This window comes from Ambystoma mexicanum, chromosome 12, assembly GCF_040938575.1.
Source record: "Ambystoma mexicanum isolate Mex_15411 chromosome 12, UKY_AmexF1_1, whole genome shotgun sequence".
Taxonomy (NCBI): Eukaryota; Metazoa; Chordata; class Amphibia; order Caudata; family Ambystomatidae; genus Ambystoma; species Ambystoma mexicanum.
In genome coordinates, this window is record NC_090936.1 from 929,773,669 (window position 1) to 929,791,318 (window position 17,650).

A 17,650-nucleotide genomic window follows, 5' to 3' on the forward strand; every position below is an offset into this window, starting at 1 on the left:
CAAGGGCTGGTCAACAGAGGACCTGGATAGGCAACCTCTTCCCGTAGCTATGTGCAGACATAGTTTAACTGCTGTTCTTCACCTGAAATGGCTGCCATCCTGCAGAGGCATTGTTGTGGGTCCTGAAGAAGAGTGACCAAAGTCCACCAATGTCGTCCAGGGTCCGGATGCTGTCTGTGACTGTTGGAAAGACAGACTGCAGCAAATCGCCCAGAAGAGAGGGTACCCTGGCATAGAGCTTCTCGATGCCCAGAGCTTGCCAAGTTCCAACCAACCGAAGAAATCTTCAAGTGGCACTGCAGACCTGACATCTGTCCACTTTTCCACGGCTGAGGAAGTCAAGTGTCGCTGCTTGCAGACAAGGGCCCACCGGTCTTTTCCAGCCACTCTGCATCAAGTAAGGAATCCTAAAGGTCCAAAGTTGGTGGTGACCCGCAGAGAAGTCCATTGCTTGAGTCCAACTCATGTGAGAAACCTGAAGGTGTCTCCCTGACTAGTTCCTGGGAATCTGTCAATCAGGTGGCCAGGACACAGCCATCGCCATTGGATCCAGTATATCCTTACTTTCAATCGGGGCCAATGCAAGACATGTTTCCCTTGTACGGTAGCAGAGGGCCTAGGGACCTTGCAGGCTTGTTTCACCACTGGTGCTATAATTAGGATGCCTTTTGTTGGACATGTGACCAGACACCGCTATCCTTGCAAATTCAACAGGGCTTCCCACTAGTGCCTCGCAAATAGTCAACAATAGTTAACAATTCCCAGAGCTGCCTATGCCAACTGCATCACTCTGCCTAAATTCAAGAAGACCAAAGCTGGAGGCTCTATTTTCCCAGCCACAGCTGGCAAACACTGGAACCTCCTCTCACCGACCCTATGTGCTGAACTCTCCTACTGGATTTTCAGAAGAACTCTAAAAACACTACTGTTTGCTTGAATGCCGGACACAGGCCCTTTACCTGGTCTGAACTTCGAAACTACAGTAACCTTTACTGAAGAACTATTACACTCTGCTTATCCCAATGTCTGTACATTTCTGAGTAACTGGTCATGCAACAGTGCCTTGATGCTCTTGCGCTAATGTAAAAATAAACACACACTTATCTATCAGCAGAGCCTTTAAATGGCACGCTCCTTATTAAAGGTGGTACATTGATGAACCATTGTTTCTGACAAGTTTTCACATTCCCATCCCATGATATTCAGTAGCAAGCATGATTCTGTCACACAATGACTACAAGGAGGTGACATTATCATACAATACCTTTTATGTGTGTTTAAGTCTTAAACGTATATTTAGCAAACTCATAGGATGTTTTTTAGCTAAACATTGCTTTGCGTTCTTGTAATATTCCATTGAAGAATGAGTAAATAAAGCTACGACCATGGTGTTTGTTCTCAACATGGATTTATATATATTTTTCAGCTTGGATGTTGATTTTTTTGTAAGTTTCAAAACATCTCTACAAAACAAGAGTGTTATTTAAAACCAAAGTACTATTTGTACCAACTAAAGCTGGGAAGATATTTAGTCAAGGGCCTTATGTTGCAGACTGGTCTCAAATCCCGGCTTCACATTTAACTAAAGTGTGTGATTCTTGGCAAATCATTTGATCTCACAGAAGTGCCCACAAGCCATTCAGTTGACATGTGTATGCTACACAAAAAAGCTCACCCAAGGTACTGCTTCATATATAATAACGATAAGGCCACTTGTTAAGTTATTGGTCTCATGGCTAACTTATAAAAAAGTTTTGTAATGTAACTTACCATCATCACATTTAGTATCCAAGGCTAAATATGAGCTCATTTTCTGTGGTATCGCTTCCAGTGATGTCAATACATATGCAAATTAAGGGAGGCTTCATCTATTGCACAGCCACTTCAATTATAAACCAGGCAACTTTCAATGGAAAGCAAAGTTCACATTTGTCATGAGTTTATCAGCATGCATATCAAGTTCCCTTCACATGGCATGTGCATTAATTAAAAAAGACTAGCCTATGCTTCGTATGCTTGGTTCGGACTAAAGAACCTGGTAATAGATGGTTGAACCATAATCTTACCTTTTTGTGAGATCATTGAATTAAGATGGTGTCCAAATGGTAACATGTACAATACCCACAGCAACACATACAATGGCACCGCAGCACATACAATGGCACCGCAGCTTTGCATGAGCAATGCAGACTTTCACATGCACACAGACCTCAGCCTTACATGTGCACACCTCGCCTTTCATACGCAGCATAGCTTTTCAGGCACAAATAACCATAGCCTTTCACATGCATGCACAACAAAAATGCACATGTGCACACTCAGCCTTTCACATCCTTTCAGATGCATGACACAATAGCCCTTTGCATGTGCACATAAAAGCCTATCATGTTTAAGGCCATTGCAGTCTGAGTGAAATATAGAGTTCATCAAAGGTGGACAGCGAAGAGAGGGGAATTAGACAATTGATTTAGGAAGCAAGATGTCTGAGAAAGAAATAGATGAAAGAAGAGTTTCTCAGAAGTGATGAGGGGAGATGGGCAAGAGAGAAAGTTATAAGGTCGGTGTATGCACGAGAGCAAAGTGAACAATAAAAGGTGTAGACCTTTTAAAGGTGCAAAAGTGAGCAGACAAATTATTAAATAGAAAAATGCTGGGCAACAGAGGTGGAAGCAATGACAGATCAGACAGAAAGGGCTAACTTGTTTAGTGCCATTCTGCGTCCCCGCCAATATTTACAGCGGAAGACAGACAAGCTCCCACACAGTCACCCTTATCTGAAGTTTCCATCAGCCAAAGTGCTCATTAAAAGTGAACTTTGGGGTCATCCTGCAGTCTTGATTCCTGCTTTCCTTTGTATAGGCCCTGTACTGTCATGGAGCTTGGTACAAGAATAATAAACAATGCTCACTTGCTCTGAAATTACATAGCAGTTAGTGCGACATGATTTATAAAATGAAAAGAAATTAATCATTCTTGTCTAGTGAATTGCGATGTGATACTGGATATTTTATGCCTTGCCTTTTTGTCTGTCTCTCATGGAACATTATTTCGTTGTCCTTTCTTTAAGATTTGGCTGGTGGCAGTGGTATCTACCCTATTTTTCCTACCATGGTCTATTTAAATAGCCTTTGTACTGTTTTAGGCTAAGTTAGTAGCCTCGAACTGTAAACCCGCTGGACCCCTTTTATTGTATTTCGGTTCCGGCTGGGTTTACTCGCCATTTCTTTTTGTAAAGGTCTTTCTCGTGTTTTACTCTACGCACCAAACCAGGTTTGATTCCTTTGTTTGCCGTCCTTTGGTGGGCTTCTGCACAGAAGCCCTCCTTAGGCGCCTGAATGTCTGAGGGGGCCAGGATGTGAGGAAGGGGTTTGAGACTCCCTGCACAGGGTCTCCTTGGAGACCCATGTCACATTCTGTATGATTGGCTGTGGGGACTGTCCCGCCAGGACAGCCACCCTGCTGTGTGATTGACAGCCAGGCTGTGTGAATGGGGGGAAAACTGCATAAAAAGCAGGTCTCTGGAGCTAAGAATCCAGTGTCGCCACTGGATCGAAGTAACCGAAGAGAAGCTGGAAGAAGAGGACCACTACCACGACTGAACCTCCCGGTGAAGCCCTGCTGCAAGTCCGAATCTCCAAAATTTGACGACAGGGAAGATCTGGAAGGAATCTTCTCCCCTTGAGCTGGTGGGACCAACCAGTTCACCAAATTGCAAGCCAGGCCTCCCTCCTCTGGTCGAATTTGCTGTGCACAGCTACAGTGAACCGGATAGCCAGGAGGATCGGACCCTGCTTGGGTTTTAAGGAGCGCACCTTTTATTTGTCGCTTTGCTGCGATGCTGGCTTCTTCTCTGGGCAGTGCAGGACCCTCCAGTCTTCCTCCTTCTTGTCAGTCCGACAGTCGCTTCAGGAACCGTGAGCCTGCAGGATCTGCCAGGAACGTCTGCCTCAGCGTACAGCATTTTTCTGCTCTAAAGGTACTGTGCTCACCCGGTTGTTCGTTCCGTCCGATCGCGGTGAAAGTGTTCGAAATCTTTCGCCAATCCGGGGGCTTGTCCTTCTTTATTCTTTAAAGTAACATTTCTTCCGACCAACTTTGTTTCGAACTCTTGGCAAAGACTTAACAGCAAACTACTCTGAACTGTGTGATCATCTGCAAAGACTCTGGTCCATTGACTTTTGCTCAGGCCCCTTGATTTGATTTCCTCACCGTAGTTACCTTTTCTAGATTGCCCTGCTTATTTACTTGTTGGTGCTGCTTAGTTTTTGTCTAACCTTGTCTTTCCCACCCTTTTAAATTACTGGAGTGCCATTTTGCTCTCACTTCATTTTGAGCTTAACTTGTCCAGAATCTATTGGGTGGTGTGTAGTATATTACAAGTGTGATTTTCTGCTGCTTTACTTTAGTGAAGTGTTTTTATAAATGATGTGTAAATAAATGTATATTCTTTTAGTCAGAAACCTTGCGTCAGTGTTTGCTTGAACCATAGTAAATTGCTGTCCTTTGTGTAACTACTGATTCTGCACACTTTACTCTTGAGATAAGTTTGGCTGTTCAGCCATCGCTACCACTTTACTGTGTAGTACAGGCTTGTACCAAAGGTGAATTTGTACTGTCACTTGTAGTCTTAATTGTGTGTGGTCTTCCCAAAGGGTACTGCATATCATTCTGCCTAACAGTGGCTGAGTCAACTCTCCTCCCCACGTTGAACAGCGCAGAGTTAGGCAGTCCCCGTAGACAGCATGACACACTCTGGCTCAGGGTCTCAAAATAAAGCAGTTTAAAACGTGGATAGAGGCCTGCCTATCCTTCCATGTTAAAGTCACTTTTCAAGTGTTCCAAAAGTTCCTTCACAGTTCAACAAAAAGTCATGCAGGCCTCCCTCGATTGGGCGCGGACATCTCAAAGTAAAACAAAAAGTTCACATGGGTCTCCCTCTGTCGGACTTGGGACTTTCAATCACAACACTTTTAGGGGTTCCCTTCCCCAAGCTTTATTCACCTTCGTTCAGGGTTCTCTTTCCCCAATTTATCACACTTCCGGTCTCCCTCAGTTGGGCTCAGACCTTTTCCGGATGTCAAAGACTCAAATGTGCGAGGCTTTTACTATAGACCTCTGCAGGACCACTTTGACTTTCCTTTCAACTCGCACTCTTGTGTGGCATTTGCCCCAATGGTTCTTGGTCTAGTTAGTTCACTGTTATAAGAAAAAGAGTTCAGTTAGCACTTTCCACTTCCCCTTTTTTCCAGGGTCAATCTTGATCATCACGCTTTTTAAAGTTCATTCACTTTATTGGTTTATAACAAAAGAACACCATTTCACCTTTCGCAGAGACTTTCGAGTGGGCTACTTCCTTTCGCCGGACCACTCTGCTACTCTGTATTACTGTCTTCACTTACTTTCTAGTTCAACACAGGTCTGCTTTTTATCGCGTCTTATCCTCCCGCTTGCAGACTTCAATTGTAAGATATATTGTTGCCACTTTAATCTTTCCTTAACACACACCCATCTTGATCGCCAACTCATTGGCTTTGTGCATTCTTTTCTCGTCTTAGCCGCTCTATTCACGAGTCAAGGTTAATAACACAGGCTTGGCCTCGCCTCCCCAACTCTATCGTTCACCCGGGAGGGTTGTGGCGCATTTGAAACACAATGCTTTCTTCTTGTCTGGGATTTGGCCTTCTCCACATATCTCTTGCGTTTCTCTGGAGGCAACAACCTCCTGCAGGGAACTCCTGAGTTCCTTTACCCTCAGCTCTCGTCCCTCTATCCGTCGCTCTGCTCCATTAGGTTCGCCTTCGCCCTCGCCCTGGAAGCCCTGCTGCTTCTTATGTTCGATCTTGCTCCAGTGTGTCTTTGTTCCGCCTTTTATCCATGTGGGGAGAGCTAATTGGTATCAGATGTATCCACTTAAAGGCAAGTGCTTGACTTTGCCTGACCCGATTAGCGCAACATGTCCAATGAGATGTGTAAGGATTAGCCTTGTTACTCTGTCACCCTCTTCCTCTGCCCAGTGTCTGTGTAAAACAGGGGGGTGGGGGTGTTGGGACATCAGAGAATCCTATGAAATAGGAGGTATCATGGGTACGGGAAAGGGAAGAATACCACGCCTCCCCCCACTCCCCGAAGGCCCCTCACCCAGGTGATCCTCCAGCACTGGTCCACCTCCAAGGTCTGGTTCTAAAGGTGATGGCCGTGCCCTGGCCACCTGAGCTGAGAGAGAGAGATCCACAGGGATTAGTACGTGAGACACCCTTTGGTTTCTCACAGTAGACACTAATCCAAGATCAGGGGCTAGACAAGGGAGAGACAGAGAGGGAACGGCCATAGGCTCCATAAAGTCTTCAATAAAAATCCCTTAGTCACCCCTGAGACTGGGAGTGCTATATGTACTGTGGCTGCCTTTGCTTTTGTAGACGAGTATTGAGGGAAGACATACACAACGATCGTACTAGGCCAGGTGACATTGAAATTGCGCAAGTGCAGTGGTGGGTGGAATGGGGAAAGTGCGGGGGTTGGAGAGAGTGTAGTACAATACATAGGATCAACAGTAAAATAAATAAATAGAATAAATAAAAACAGTAGGTAAAAGTGCAGCCAGCTAGTGGCAAGTGCAGGAGTTAGTGCAGTCATGAAGTGTCAAGAGCTTGTAGGGACTGTAGGGATACAGAAACAGTCCCCAAGTGCATGGGTTGCCTGGGAGGCAGTGCAGGTGTGCAGCTGGCGTGGGAAGGGACCTGGGCCCGAGAACAAATGGTAGCCAGGTGACCAGTGCAGTTTCAGTCCAGAGTTCAGCAGGGGAGAGGAGGAGAGAAAGCAGGAGCAAAGAGGAAGGTCTTGAGGTGCTTCCAGAACCGGAGATGGTACACCTCAAGTTTCAGGGAGGGAGGGAGGGAGGCTGTTCCAAAGGGAGGCCTCAGCCGAGGAAAGAGATCTACTACCAACTCGTTGCTTGGAGAAACGGCTGACCCTGAGGAAGTTGGAGGCAGATGAGCGAAGAGCTCAAGCAGAAAGATATTTAGGAAGAGAGAGTTGGAGGTATTGAGGCCCCAGACCCCATAAGGCCTTGTGGACAATGCAGAGGGTTTTGAGCTTAATCCTTGCAGCCACTGGGAGCCAGTGCAGAGATTTCAGTCCTGGAGGGATACGATCCCTGGGCTTGAGGCCAAGGACAAGTCTTGCAATCCTGTTCTGGATGAGTTGCAGAGGGCAGAGAAAAGAGCAGGCAGATTTAGAAAGAGGCTGTTGCAGTAGTCCATACTAGAGAGAACCAGAGATCTGGAGAACAGTGAGCTTTTGGGGGAAGGAGAGGAAAGGGAGAATACCTCTGAGGAGGTGCAGCTGGTAGTGTGACTTCTTAGAGACGTCAGAAATGTGAGGGGAGAAGGAGAGAGTGGAGTCGAAGATGACCCTGAGGTTTTTTGCCTCACAGTTGGGAGAAGGAAGAGGGCCAAGAGAGCAGGTGTGCCAATGAGGAGAATCTCAGTCTGACTGGCATTGAAGCAGAGATCATTGGCGGCACACCATTCATGGATAGCAGACAGTCAGAGATGAGAGAAGGAGATGAGGTGGCGGAAGGGAGCCTGAAAACTAGCCGATTGTCATCCGCATAGCACTGAAAGTTGGGGCAGGGGGTGGTGGGCATGAAGTGCCAGGTAATGGTTGAACAGCCAAGGAGAGAGGTTAGACCCCTGGAGAACACCACAGGTAGAGATAGAGGAGAGGAAGGACCCATGTTGGACTTGGGAGGGTCGATTGGAGAAGAGAGAGGTAAACCAAGCCAGGGCCTGATGAGTGATACCCAAGTTACAACGGAGACTGTTGAGCAGGATAGAATGGTTGACCGTGTCAAAGGCAGACGAGAGATCAAGTAAGATGAGGATATAGCGGGTATTGGAGTCAAGGTTGGAGAGCAGGTCTTCACAGATGTTCAGGAGAGCAGTTTCCGTTCTTCTGGCAGCTCTGAAGCTAGACTGATGGTCATGGAGACAATCAACCAATTCAGTGTGAAGATTAAGCTGGGAGATGGCCAGCTTTTCCAGGAGTTTGCCCAAGAAAGGAGTGATGGAGATTGGGCGCTAGTTAGCACTGCAGGAGGGGTCCGCTGAGCGTTTCTTAAGAAGAGGGTGCACAAGGGAGTGCTTCAGGGGGGAAAGGAAGACTCCAGTGGCGAAGGAGTGGATGCAGGAGCCAGCCAGAGCAGAAGCCAGGGTGCCAATGTGGTCCTTGATTGTTTTAGAGGAACAGGGGAGAACCTGTTTCGACAAGACTTTCATAGATTGGACTTGTCTGGAAACCTTGTATATCTAAAATGAGGAATCTGTAGGAAGTACCATCCATCAGAAAAAAACATGACCCCAGGTAAGTAATTTGTTCTTTAAAAGAGAATAGGCCATGTGTGCTTTTCACCCTAGAGATGTCCATTTAGGGTAATATTTTAGTGATGACTTTAAAAGGCAAAGAAAAATATGATTTTCTGGAGAGCAAGGTTTTAAGAACAACCTTATGTTTGAAGTGTACTTTAGCATAGATTTAAACACTTACAACTCACCATGCATCTTTCTCTTGCTGTGGATTGCAAATAGCAATTAGAGGGCTACATTCCTGTGAAAAGGATTTACGGCAAAGAAGTGGCTAAGTGGTATATCCTAGTGGCTCCGGGCTATACCATTTATACTATGTTGTGACTTTAGAGATCCTAGTGTAGGCCAGTATCCCAATGATGGGGAGAACCGGGGCACTTTGTTATTTGCCCAATCTTGACAGCATTTGTTTAGACCAATCCCCTGGAGGGGATACAGCATATTGTTAAGCATTTTCCCTATTTGTGTAGCCTTAAGCCAAGAAGTGTCTGATTGCTATACCGTTTGGACATTTGTGTTTTAAAGATCCTGGAAAGACCATTATCCCAATTATAGGGAAACTGGTCACTTTATCATTTGACCCAGCTGGACACTGTTGATTTAAACCAATCTCCAGCAGAGAATCCCTGTTTGTTGTGGAAAGACCCTTTTATTACATAAGAGTTTATCACAACCCTCTTCCACTTTCAAATAAATCATGTTTAAATCTTGAAATCTTGGGCTTTGTCAATCTGCCACTGGTACCAAATAAACCTTACTTGGGGTGGGCTATGGTGTGAAACTGTCTTTGGCCACGCTAAACTGTGCAACACCATAGTACTAGACATCTTAAATAAGGGATGAAGGAGGAATTGTACATGTCCTGCAAACTTAAAAGTATAAATATCTTCTTCTGAGGACAATGCTGACATTTTCCCTCAAGGCTAATGCATGAAACTAAGAGCTTGTTGCAGCCACTTTACAATGCCATGATAAACAGTACAACAACGCATTAACACTATAACTTAATAATCAAGAAAGTTGTAATTTCCATCCAGGGACAACTTCATATTCTACTAATCAAGATTTGGTCTTCATTGCATGTTTGTTTTATATACTACTACTTTTACATTGATAATTTTACAACAAAGAAAAGATGACCTGCCAAAATGTATTAATCTCTTCCTTATGTTTTAAAGATCAAGATTCTGACAGACTTAAGCTTTTTTGCGGAGGCTTTTTATGAACTCAATCAGCTCAACGATGGGATGAGAATTCCGAAATACCACCTTGATGGTTTAAAACCATATACGAAAACCAAGGTAAAGTTTAAATATAGCAAATATTTTGTTTGATTGTCATTTCTTGTACTAGCATTGGCTTTACATTTCTTGAAGTGCTTTTGAAGGTTGCAACTTTTCAGTACTAGTATTAGGAAAGCTTCCATCTATCAGATGCTATCATAGGTCTGTGCCTTCACTTTTGATTGAACTCTCTTGGTTTATTCTCAAAACATACATTTACTCTACTCATCTCATATATCATGAAGCATTGCAGCATATTTTAATGACATTTCCGGTCAGGTAATGTGCATAATGTTGACCAGTATCATGATATGTAAGGGTTTCTGTAGCTTACAGTTTCCTGATATATGTGTCTCTTTTTTAAGTGAGGTTTAAGTGCACGGAGTAATTGCTTCTTGCTGCCTTATGGCATGATGATAATATTGTATTGTACGTCTTGTATTTCCCTCCGTTTTCAAATTGTGTTAGACCTGCCTAACCCTTCTGCCCTAGAAAAGTGTTTGGGGTTCATTATCAGTTTGGTGGTAATACAGCAGTAATTCTGCCACTGCGGAATTACTGCCGTATTACAACTTGGCGAGAGCGTGTACCCACCATTGGTGGTAACGCTAATTCCGTCTGGCAGAATTACTGCTGAAATCTAAACACCCAACAGTAATTCTGCCCATATTCAGCCGAATTACCATTATCGACGGGTCATTCCACACTAAATCCGCCAGTGGAATTAAAGCCAGCGGAATTACTGCTGGTGGAAATGACATCAATGCCTGAAAAGGAAGTACTGCGGCTGCCATCTTTAAAAGCACAATCCATTAAGTATCAACCTGTAGAATTGTCACCGACCCCCTCAGAGGGAAGCCCAATCATGTCTGCAGTGAAAGGCAGGTAAAAGGTACCCAATATGCAGATGCAGAAACGCAAATTCAAAGATCAGGAGCTAACATTCCTTGCGGAGCAAGTGGTGGCAAATTCTGAGGAGCTCTATGGGTCACAACAACATAAGACCACCCGGGGGCCGTGGGCTGACAGCCATGTAACCAGTCGTCTCTGGTAGCAGCTCCCGCACGATCCGACATAATCCACCCAAAAAAGACCGGTTCACTGAAGATACACAACCTGAAATCATATATTACCCAAACTGATTGCCTCAAAAGTGAGTAGCGAAAATATCAGAGCGGAAGCACCTGTGGATCGCCAAGATAGCAGCTTTGGAACCAGGAGGTATGCTGGCGGCCGTGACTGGAGAGGGACGATAGCTGCGGTAGTGGAGCCCTGTGACCAGTGTACAGCGCTAGTGGATGCACAAAGAGGCTGCAGACGGCTGGATGAGGATGCCCCTGAGTGCTGAAGTGCCCACAGCATGAGACAGTGAGTGAGGGAAGCTTGTGCAGACATACACCAGCCGACTCGATTGGGCTGTGCGTGGCTTGCTGAAACCGGCCCTGCACTGAAGCGGAACTCTGGCGGCCCCCCTCAGGAACATTGCAGGCTTCGGCGCCGTGCACTGAAGAGTGTGGCTCCCTGCACAGCGCACTGAAGAGTGTGGCTCCCCGCAGTCTCCTCAGGAGCCCTGCATCCCTGAGTGAACGCCCCGGGCTGGCAGCGGAGAGGCTGTGAGCAACTGATGAGAGATGTAGCGTGAAAACAAAGGCTATCCCAACTCTCAGAAAACAAGCTGCTACATTGGCTACTCTTGAGAAGACATCTGTAACGCAAAACTTTGGAACAGTCTACATACCCCCTGGGGATAACTGAAGCTGCAGATTCTATTGACTAGATGTCTCCTAAAGCTGCCAAATTCAGGGCAACCCAACCAACGTTGGACAACTACGCCAGAAATCCACTACAGACTCCTGAGGGTGAGATGGCATTGCCACGTGCAAAGGAAGTGGACACCAGAGAAATGCACGACCCAGTGATGCAGGCCAAAGCAGACTTAAAGGCCACTCTGGGCAACCAAATTGAAGCATTCAAAGTAGATGTGGGCCTGCTGCACCAAGTTGTTAGGAATCTGGCAGAGCACACCACGAGCTTGGAAAGACAAACAGAAAATACTAATGAACTTGGCGAAAACACACACCAATGTGCATATTCTACAACAGAAGGTTAGTCTACTGGAAAACAGAGTAGAGGATGCAGAAGGTAGAGCCTGTAGAAACAATATCTGCATAATAGGCCTGTTGGAGCGAGAGGAAGGAGGTGGCCCCATGTTTACAAGAAATAGGGCCGGGAAACCTGTCTCAAGACTTTACGATAGAAAGGGCACATATAACCCTTACCAGGCACCCGCCTCCAGGTGCCCCCCAAGACCTATAATTGCAAAGGTCCTGAACTATAAAGCTAGATTTTCTCCTACTCCAGACAAGGGGGGGGTCTCTGCGTAGAGCTTCAACAGAATTAGTGATCTACCCTGATTACACCTTTCAGGTGCAGAACAAGAGAGAAATATTTTCAGCGGTGATAGCAAGGCTGAGAACGGCCGGCCTGAAATATATGCTGATCTACCCAGCGCGCTTTAAGGTTTTACACAAAAATCGTGCCCCGTTCTTTGAACTGCCAGAGGAAGCATAGGCTTTGATGGACAGGGAAAGACTATCCCCTGGAAAAGCAGGTGAAGATGCCCAACCTAAGCACTAGGACCCACTGAATTTACAGACAACAAAGGACACGCACAGAGTCGCAGCGTGTCGCGCCTGGTCAGCTTAAACAATTATGTATTTTTTACCAGGTGGATGCCCCTGCCAATGCAGGGTGATGCTCTGAGGTCCCCTACACTTGAACCTGGTCTTTTTTATTTTATTTTCCTCCATTCCCATGTAGGCGGAATGTTTTGCGCCATGGTCTGATTATGAAACCCATGGGTCGAGCACATGCTCAAGGTGGCTGCTACCACGCCCCTGAGGTCTCCTACTCTACAACTAATACAACTGTTTATAACACACAGGGCATACTTGACACCTTTGAGAATCTCCAAGTTCCCTGGCGCGACAGAACAACATTGTCGTAGGTGTAAAGCCACAGATGCTGGTATACTACATATTTTTTGGGCTTGCCCCAAAGTTAGACTATATTGCGAAGAGGTGGCAAACAGGATGAGCAAGGGAGGGCTGAAAATGGACTTGCACTCGCCAGGTGCATGCATACTGGGTAGATTTGCGCATCCTAAGCAGACAAAATGTGCATAAAAGATGAAAGACATGTCGTATATATTAGCCAAGCGCAGAATCACTATGGTTTGGAAGTCTCCCAGGGGCCCTAACATGGAAATCTGGTGGAGGGATCTGAAAAAATGGACGATAGCTGAAGCAGCTGCGTGGAAAAGGGCAGCACTCCTCAACACAGCAAACACGAGGGATGCCATTCAAGCTTGTGACCACTATGTTCACAGTGGATGACACTGTACCTGACCAAGAGGACATGCCCAATGAACACCATAACCAACTCATGCTCAGTGTGATATGTTAATCTAGATTAGGAACCAGTAATAGAGGCAACAAGTGGGGAGCGTCAAGATGGTGGGATGGGAGGGACGGTTGGAGTATGTTAAAAGGCAAACACAGTGCGAGGATTTCATAAATGTATTGCCTACTTTATATGATGTCTACTGTTTGTTATGCAAAACCAATAAAAACATGTTTAAATTAAAAAAAAAACTACGTAAGAAGGCCATCTGGGCAGACATAAGGGCCAAGGTGATGGCTGTAGGCCATAACCCATGCGACACTGAAGACATGAAAAAGAGGTGGAACGACCTTAAGGCAAGAGTCTACACCCTAATTGCCAACCACCGCAGGGAGACGGATGCCACAGGTGGAGGGACAGTAGGCACTCCACAGCTGACCAATGGGAGAAGATTGTCAGTAGCATCCTCCACATGGTAGACCTGGAGAATATGGGTTCGGCGGTGGTTAGAGCCAGCAGCCAGGGAGATCCTGGCTAGTACATGAGTGAATGATGGGCCCATTGCAAAACGACCCTAATATCATGTAGACGTACACAAACTTCCATGCACCCAGGCAACAGTAACCCTGACAATGCGTGACCCATCCATGTGACACTGCAGGCCATTACATCATGAGTCATGGAAGCCATGATCCCCCTTAAATACCAACCAAGTAGGATGACGAGGGCATGACGAACAAAACAACCACCATCGAACTGGAAGTAGCAAGGACTGTCACACATCTGCATTACACATCACAACTACCCTTTCCTGCACGCTGGTCACTCATGCACAGACACCACAGCAAGCTTGTTACCGAACATCTAGGGGGCATTATTTTTGTTTGTTTGAGACCAGAGGGGCCCAGGCTTGGGGAAGGGAACCCTAAGAGGCCCACAAGAGACATTGGTGAACTTTGTAAGAAAGGGCCTACGCTTGGGGATGGAATCCCTAAGAGGCCCACAAGAGACATTGGTATTCTCTGTAAGAAAGGGCCTATGCTTGGGGAAGGGAACTCCAAGAGGCCCACCAGAGACATTGGTGAACTTCGTAAGAAAGGGCCTATGCTTGGGGAAGGGAACTCCGAGAGGCCTGAATGGAACTGTGAATCCCCAGTTGAGTTGTAAAGTAAGAAATTGTGAATATTCTGACCCAGAAGGGCCTAAGTTTGGGGAAGGGAACTAAGAGGCCTACTCAAGATATTGTTGAACTTTGTGAAGAGAGGCCTACACTTGGGGAAGGCAACCCTGGGAGGCCAAACAGGAACTGTGTCTTTTTGTTTGGAACTGGAAGGATCAAAGCTTGGGGAAGGGAACTCCAAGAGACCCAGAGACCTTGTGAACTTTTATTGATTTGCTGCAAGACCCCAACGTGGAAGGTTCCAGGAGCAACCCTTTTGAGTTGAGCTATTTTGAACTGACAGAACTACACCTATTGTTAAGAGTACCTGAAATCCGCTGTGGTTTACATTTTCTTTTGAATCACCTTTTCTCCTTTATGAAGACCACCTATCACATTTGGTTTATGAGTGAGGGAAAGCATAGGTTTGGACACAGACAAACTTTGGTTTTGGACGTATGGACATCACCGGCCCTTAGAAACACCAGTTGAGGGAACAAACCCCTTAGAGTTAGGGCTAGTTAGACATTACACCAACCCCACAATGTTTGATAATAAAGGTTTTCAAACTGTAACTTTTGAGTCTGTGTCTCTCGTGATACCATGCCTGTCTCATATTACCCACAAGCCAGGTATGCTGTCCTCTGTGTGTGTCCATGTATGCTGGTAGGGTGCTGTTCCTCAGTATCATGGCATCATGTGTGTCACCATGGTATTGGACGTAGCAGTGGCTGATTGTGAGGTCAGCATCACATGTCATTTGGATATTAATGAAATTTGAACTGTTTCTTGTTCCGGTATGCCTGATTCATCGCCTGAGGGGACACTAATGCCACATGTGTGCAATCCGCTGCTGCTAGGGTGTTGGGGAACTGGGAAATGGCGTAGAAATGTGCCTTTGCTGTGGGCACCTGCGCGATGTGCATGGAGATGTGCTGATGGGCATGTCTCATGAGCGCATCCAGAACTTGTTCCAGCACCTTTCCGAAAGTTGGTTGGGGCATCCCAAGTAGCGTCCCAACAGTGTGCTGGAATCCGCCCTTGGAACAGATGTGTAGGACTGAACACAAGCTTTACCAGTTCTGATTCCAATGGCACTGTGGAAATCAGCCTTGATCAGGGTGAGCAGGTCTGTGATGGTGGGACAGTCAAAGCGATAGTGTCACTAATTGGTTGTCCGTCACTGCCTAAGGGGGTGGGCGGACACGTGGTGTGGGTGCCCTCCGCAGCACATGTGTCTTGCGACGTTGTGCTGTCTGTCTTCTTCCCTGCAGGGGTCTTGCATGCTGCTGTATCTGGATGAATAGTAGTAGGTTATATACTCCTCCGGAGTGTATTGGGTGCACTTGTGGCTTGGTATCCACTGATAGCTCACAGGACAGCTGCTATTCAGAATCTTTCCAGCCTGGGAATGCACTCTGTGCTGGATATGGCATTGGGGCCAGTATATATTGAGGCACTGCGACCCGTGACCTTAGTTCCTTTTTCTGTGCACTCTGCTCACTTCAGGAACAGTGCTTAGTTTTCAAAGTTTTCCCCCATCTCGTTTTTTCAATAATATACCAAATCCAACACAGTCCTCTGGTTTTACAAAGTGCGTCAACTGCAGACATCAGATGTCCATCTTAGATCACACAGGATATGTCTTTACTGCCTTGGTTAGAGACACGACATGCAGTATTGCGTGCTGTGCCAGTCGATGCACCCCAAGGTGCCTCGTGAACAGGAGGCAAAACATTTCACTTTCCTCCACAAGGAGAAAGGTGACAAACACACTTGTTAGAGGTCGCCCAGCACTGAACGTTGCACCGAGGAGCAGTCCCCAATCCGGAAGGGCAAGGAGAAAAAAAAGCACAACATGTGGTCTTGTTCACCCGGTGGGTCTTCTGAACATAATTCTTCTTACTCTTTGAGGAAAATGGGCCCCATTTCAGAGATTCCTCAGAAGACTAGGTACCACATGTACCTTTCCCTACCCAATCCCCCTACTCCAGAGGAATGGGAGGCCTTCCAACTTAAGATGCTCAATATCTTTGCCAAGGCACCAGCCAGCGCCTTTGGAGTCCACTGCGCTTAGACGAGACACCAGACACACTGCAAAATCACTGACAGTACGCCCTTGTGCTCTGCCACGTCACAGATGGACATAATTCCTTCTAAAAATCACACCACTCTGTCTCTGGAAGACGGCCATCCAACCTCGACATTTCCCTCTGCGGCGCAACCAGCGCTTACTGACGCTGCTGACGCCTGAGTTCCTCTGAAGTATTCTAAACTCCCTAGGGGTACATTCATGTCTCGAATGGAGGGCATTTATGATGAGGTGGGGGACCCCATTTCCCTTGGATTGGAACCCTTACATCCCAGGGAAGTGGACTTCGAGAGGAATTCTATGAAAAGGAAGGGGTTTTGCCGGATTTTCCTACTGTTCTTAAGGACGCAAGTGGTCTGGATACGCTCCCTGCTCCTACTCTGGTAAGTCTTGGGTGCTTTTCTGCACCTGACAGACAAAGTTGTTATATACTTTGTGATGATCAGCCTCCTCTCCTCCTCTCGACCCAAGGTGCAGTATGAGCTTACGGACATTCTGGATGAAGACCCAAAGAAAGAGACCCTACTACCTTTCAGCCAGGCAATAGAAGCACCAGTCCTTGAACTGTTGTCCAAGCCAGCCTCAGTTATAACTCTTTAACTCTTTATCGAGACATAGCCAAAAAGCTGTCTCAACCTTATTCTTTTTTTTTCTGCACACATTTATTATATTCCTGGAAAGGAGAGTGCTTTGATTGAGACCAATGTGACCATAACCAGGAGATAAAATGTGCGGAATCCTATCACCACTGTCTTCATCTAGGTTGGGATCCCACATCAAGGTGACCAGTTCAATCAATCTCAGCGAACATCCAGGGAACTTGGAACCACTGCTCTGGAACTTTTCAAAGTGACTCGTCATCTCAGTCAAGGGGAGCATATTGGCTGCTTTTCTTGGGGAAATCTGTAGTTCACATAAGAGGCCTGAAAAGCCCAGGAGTTCAAGAAGCTGAACAGCTGTGTTCCTGTTTCCCTGATACAGAACAGCATGGAGGACGCCTGCCAGTTACACTGTGGGCCGAGTTGCCACCATTGGGCCCAGGTGGCATTTTAACATTGGTCTTTCCACCGAGTGCAAGACTTTGTCCTTCAACTTAACTAGGGCATGAACCTATCCAGTCAGGCAGAGGAGTTCCTAGGAATCCTGGAAAACCACCAAAATCCAATACAGCTCCGACCTGAGATTATGCTGGGAGGACAGCTCAGTGAAACCTCATACCAGTCCATATGGCGATTCAAAGGCACATCCCACCACAGATGAGCAGCAGCCTTGATAGGAGCATCTTCCTGTGAAGACGAAGAACTCCTAGACTCCACAAATCGGTAGGGAAGGATGACATTCCACCGGCAGA

The 17,650-nt window shown here is 46.3% G+C and overlaps 1 protein-coding gene across 1 annotated transcript in view; it reads left to right on the forward strand.

Moving 5' to 3' along the window:
* Positions 1-17,650, forward strand: part of CFAP54 (cilia and flagella associated protein 54) — a 3,669,934-nt gene that overhangs the window by 3,290,150 nt on the left and 362,134 nt on the right. Inside the window, exon 48 of the mRNA XM_069629416.1 lies at positions 9,542-9,664. Coding sequence (XP_069485517.1) covers positions 9,542-9,664 — 123 coding nt within the window. The remainder of the gene's footprint in view (positions 1-9,541; positions 9,665-17,650) is intronic.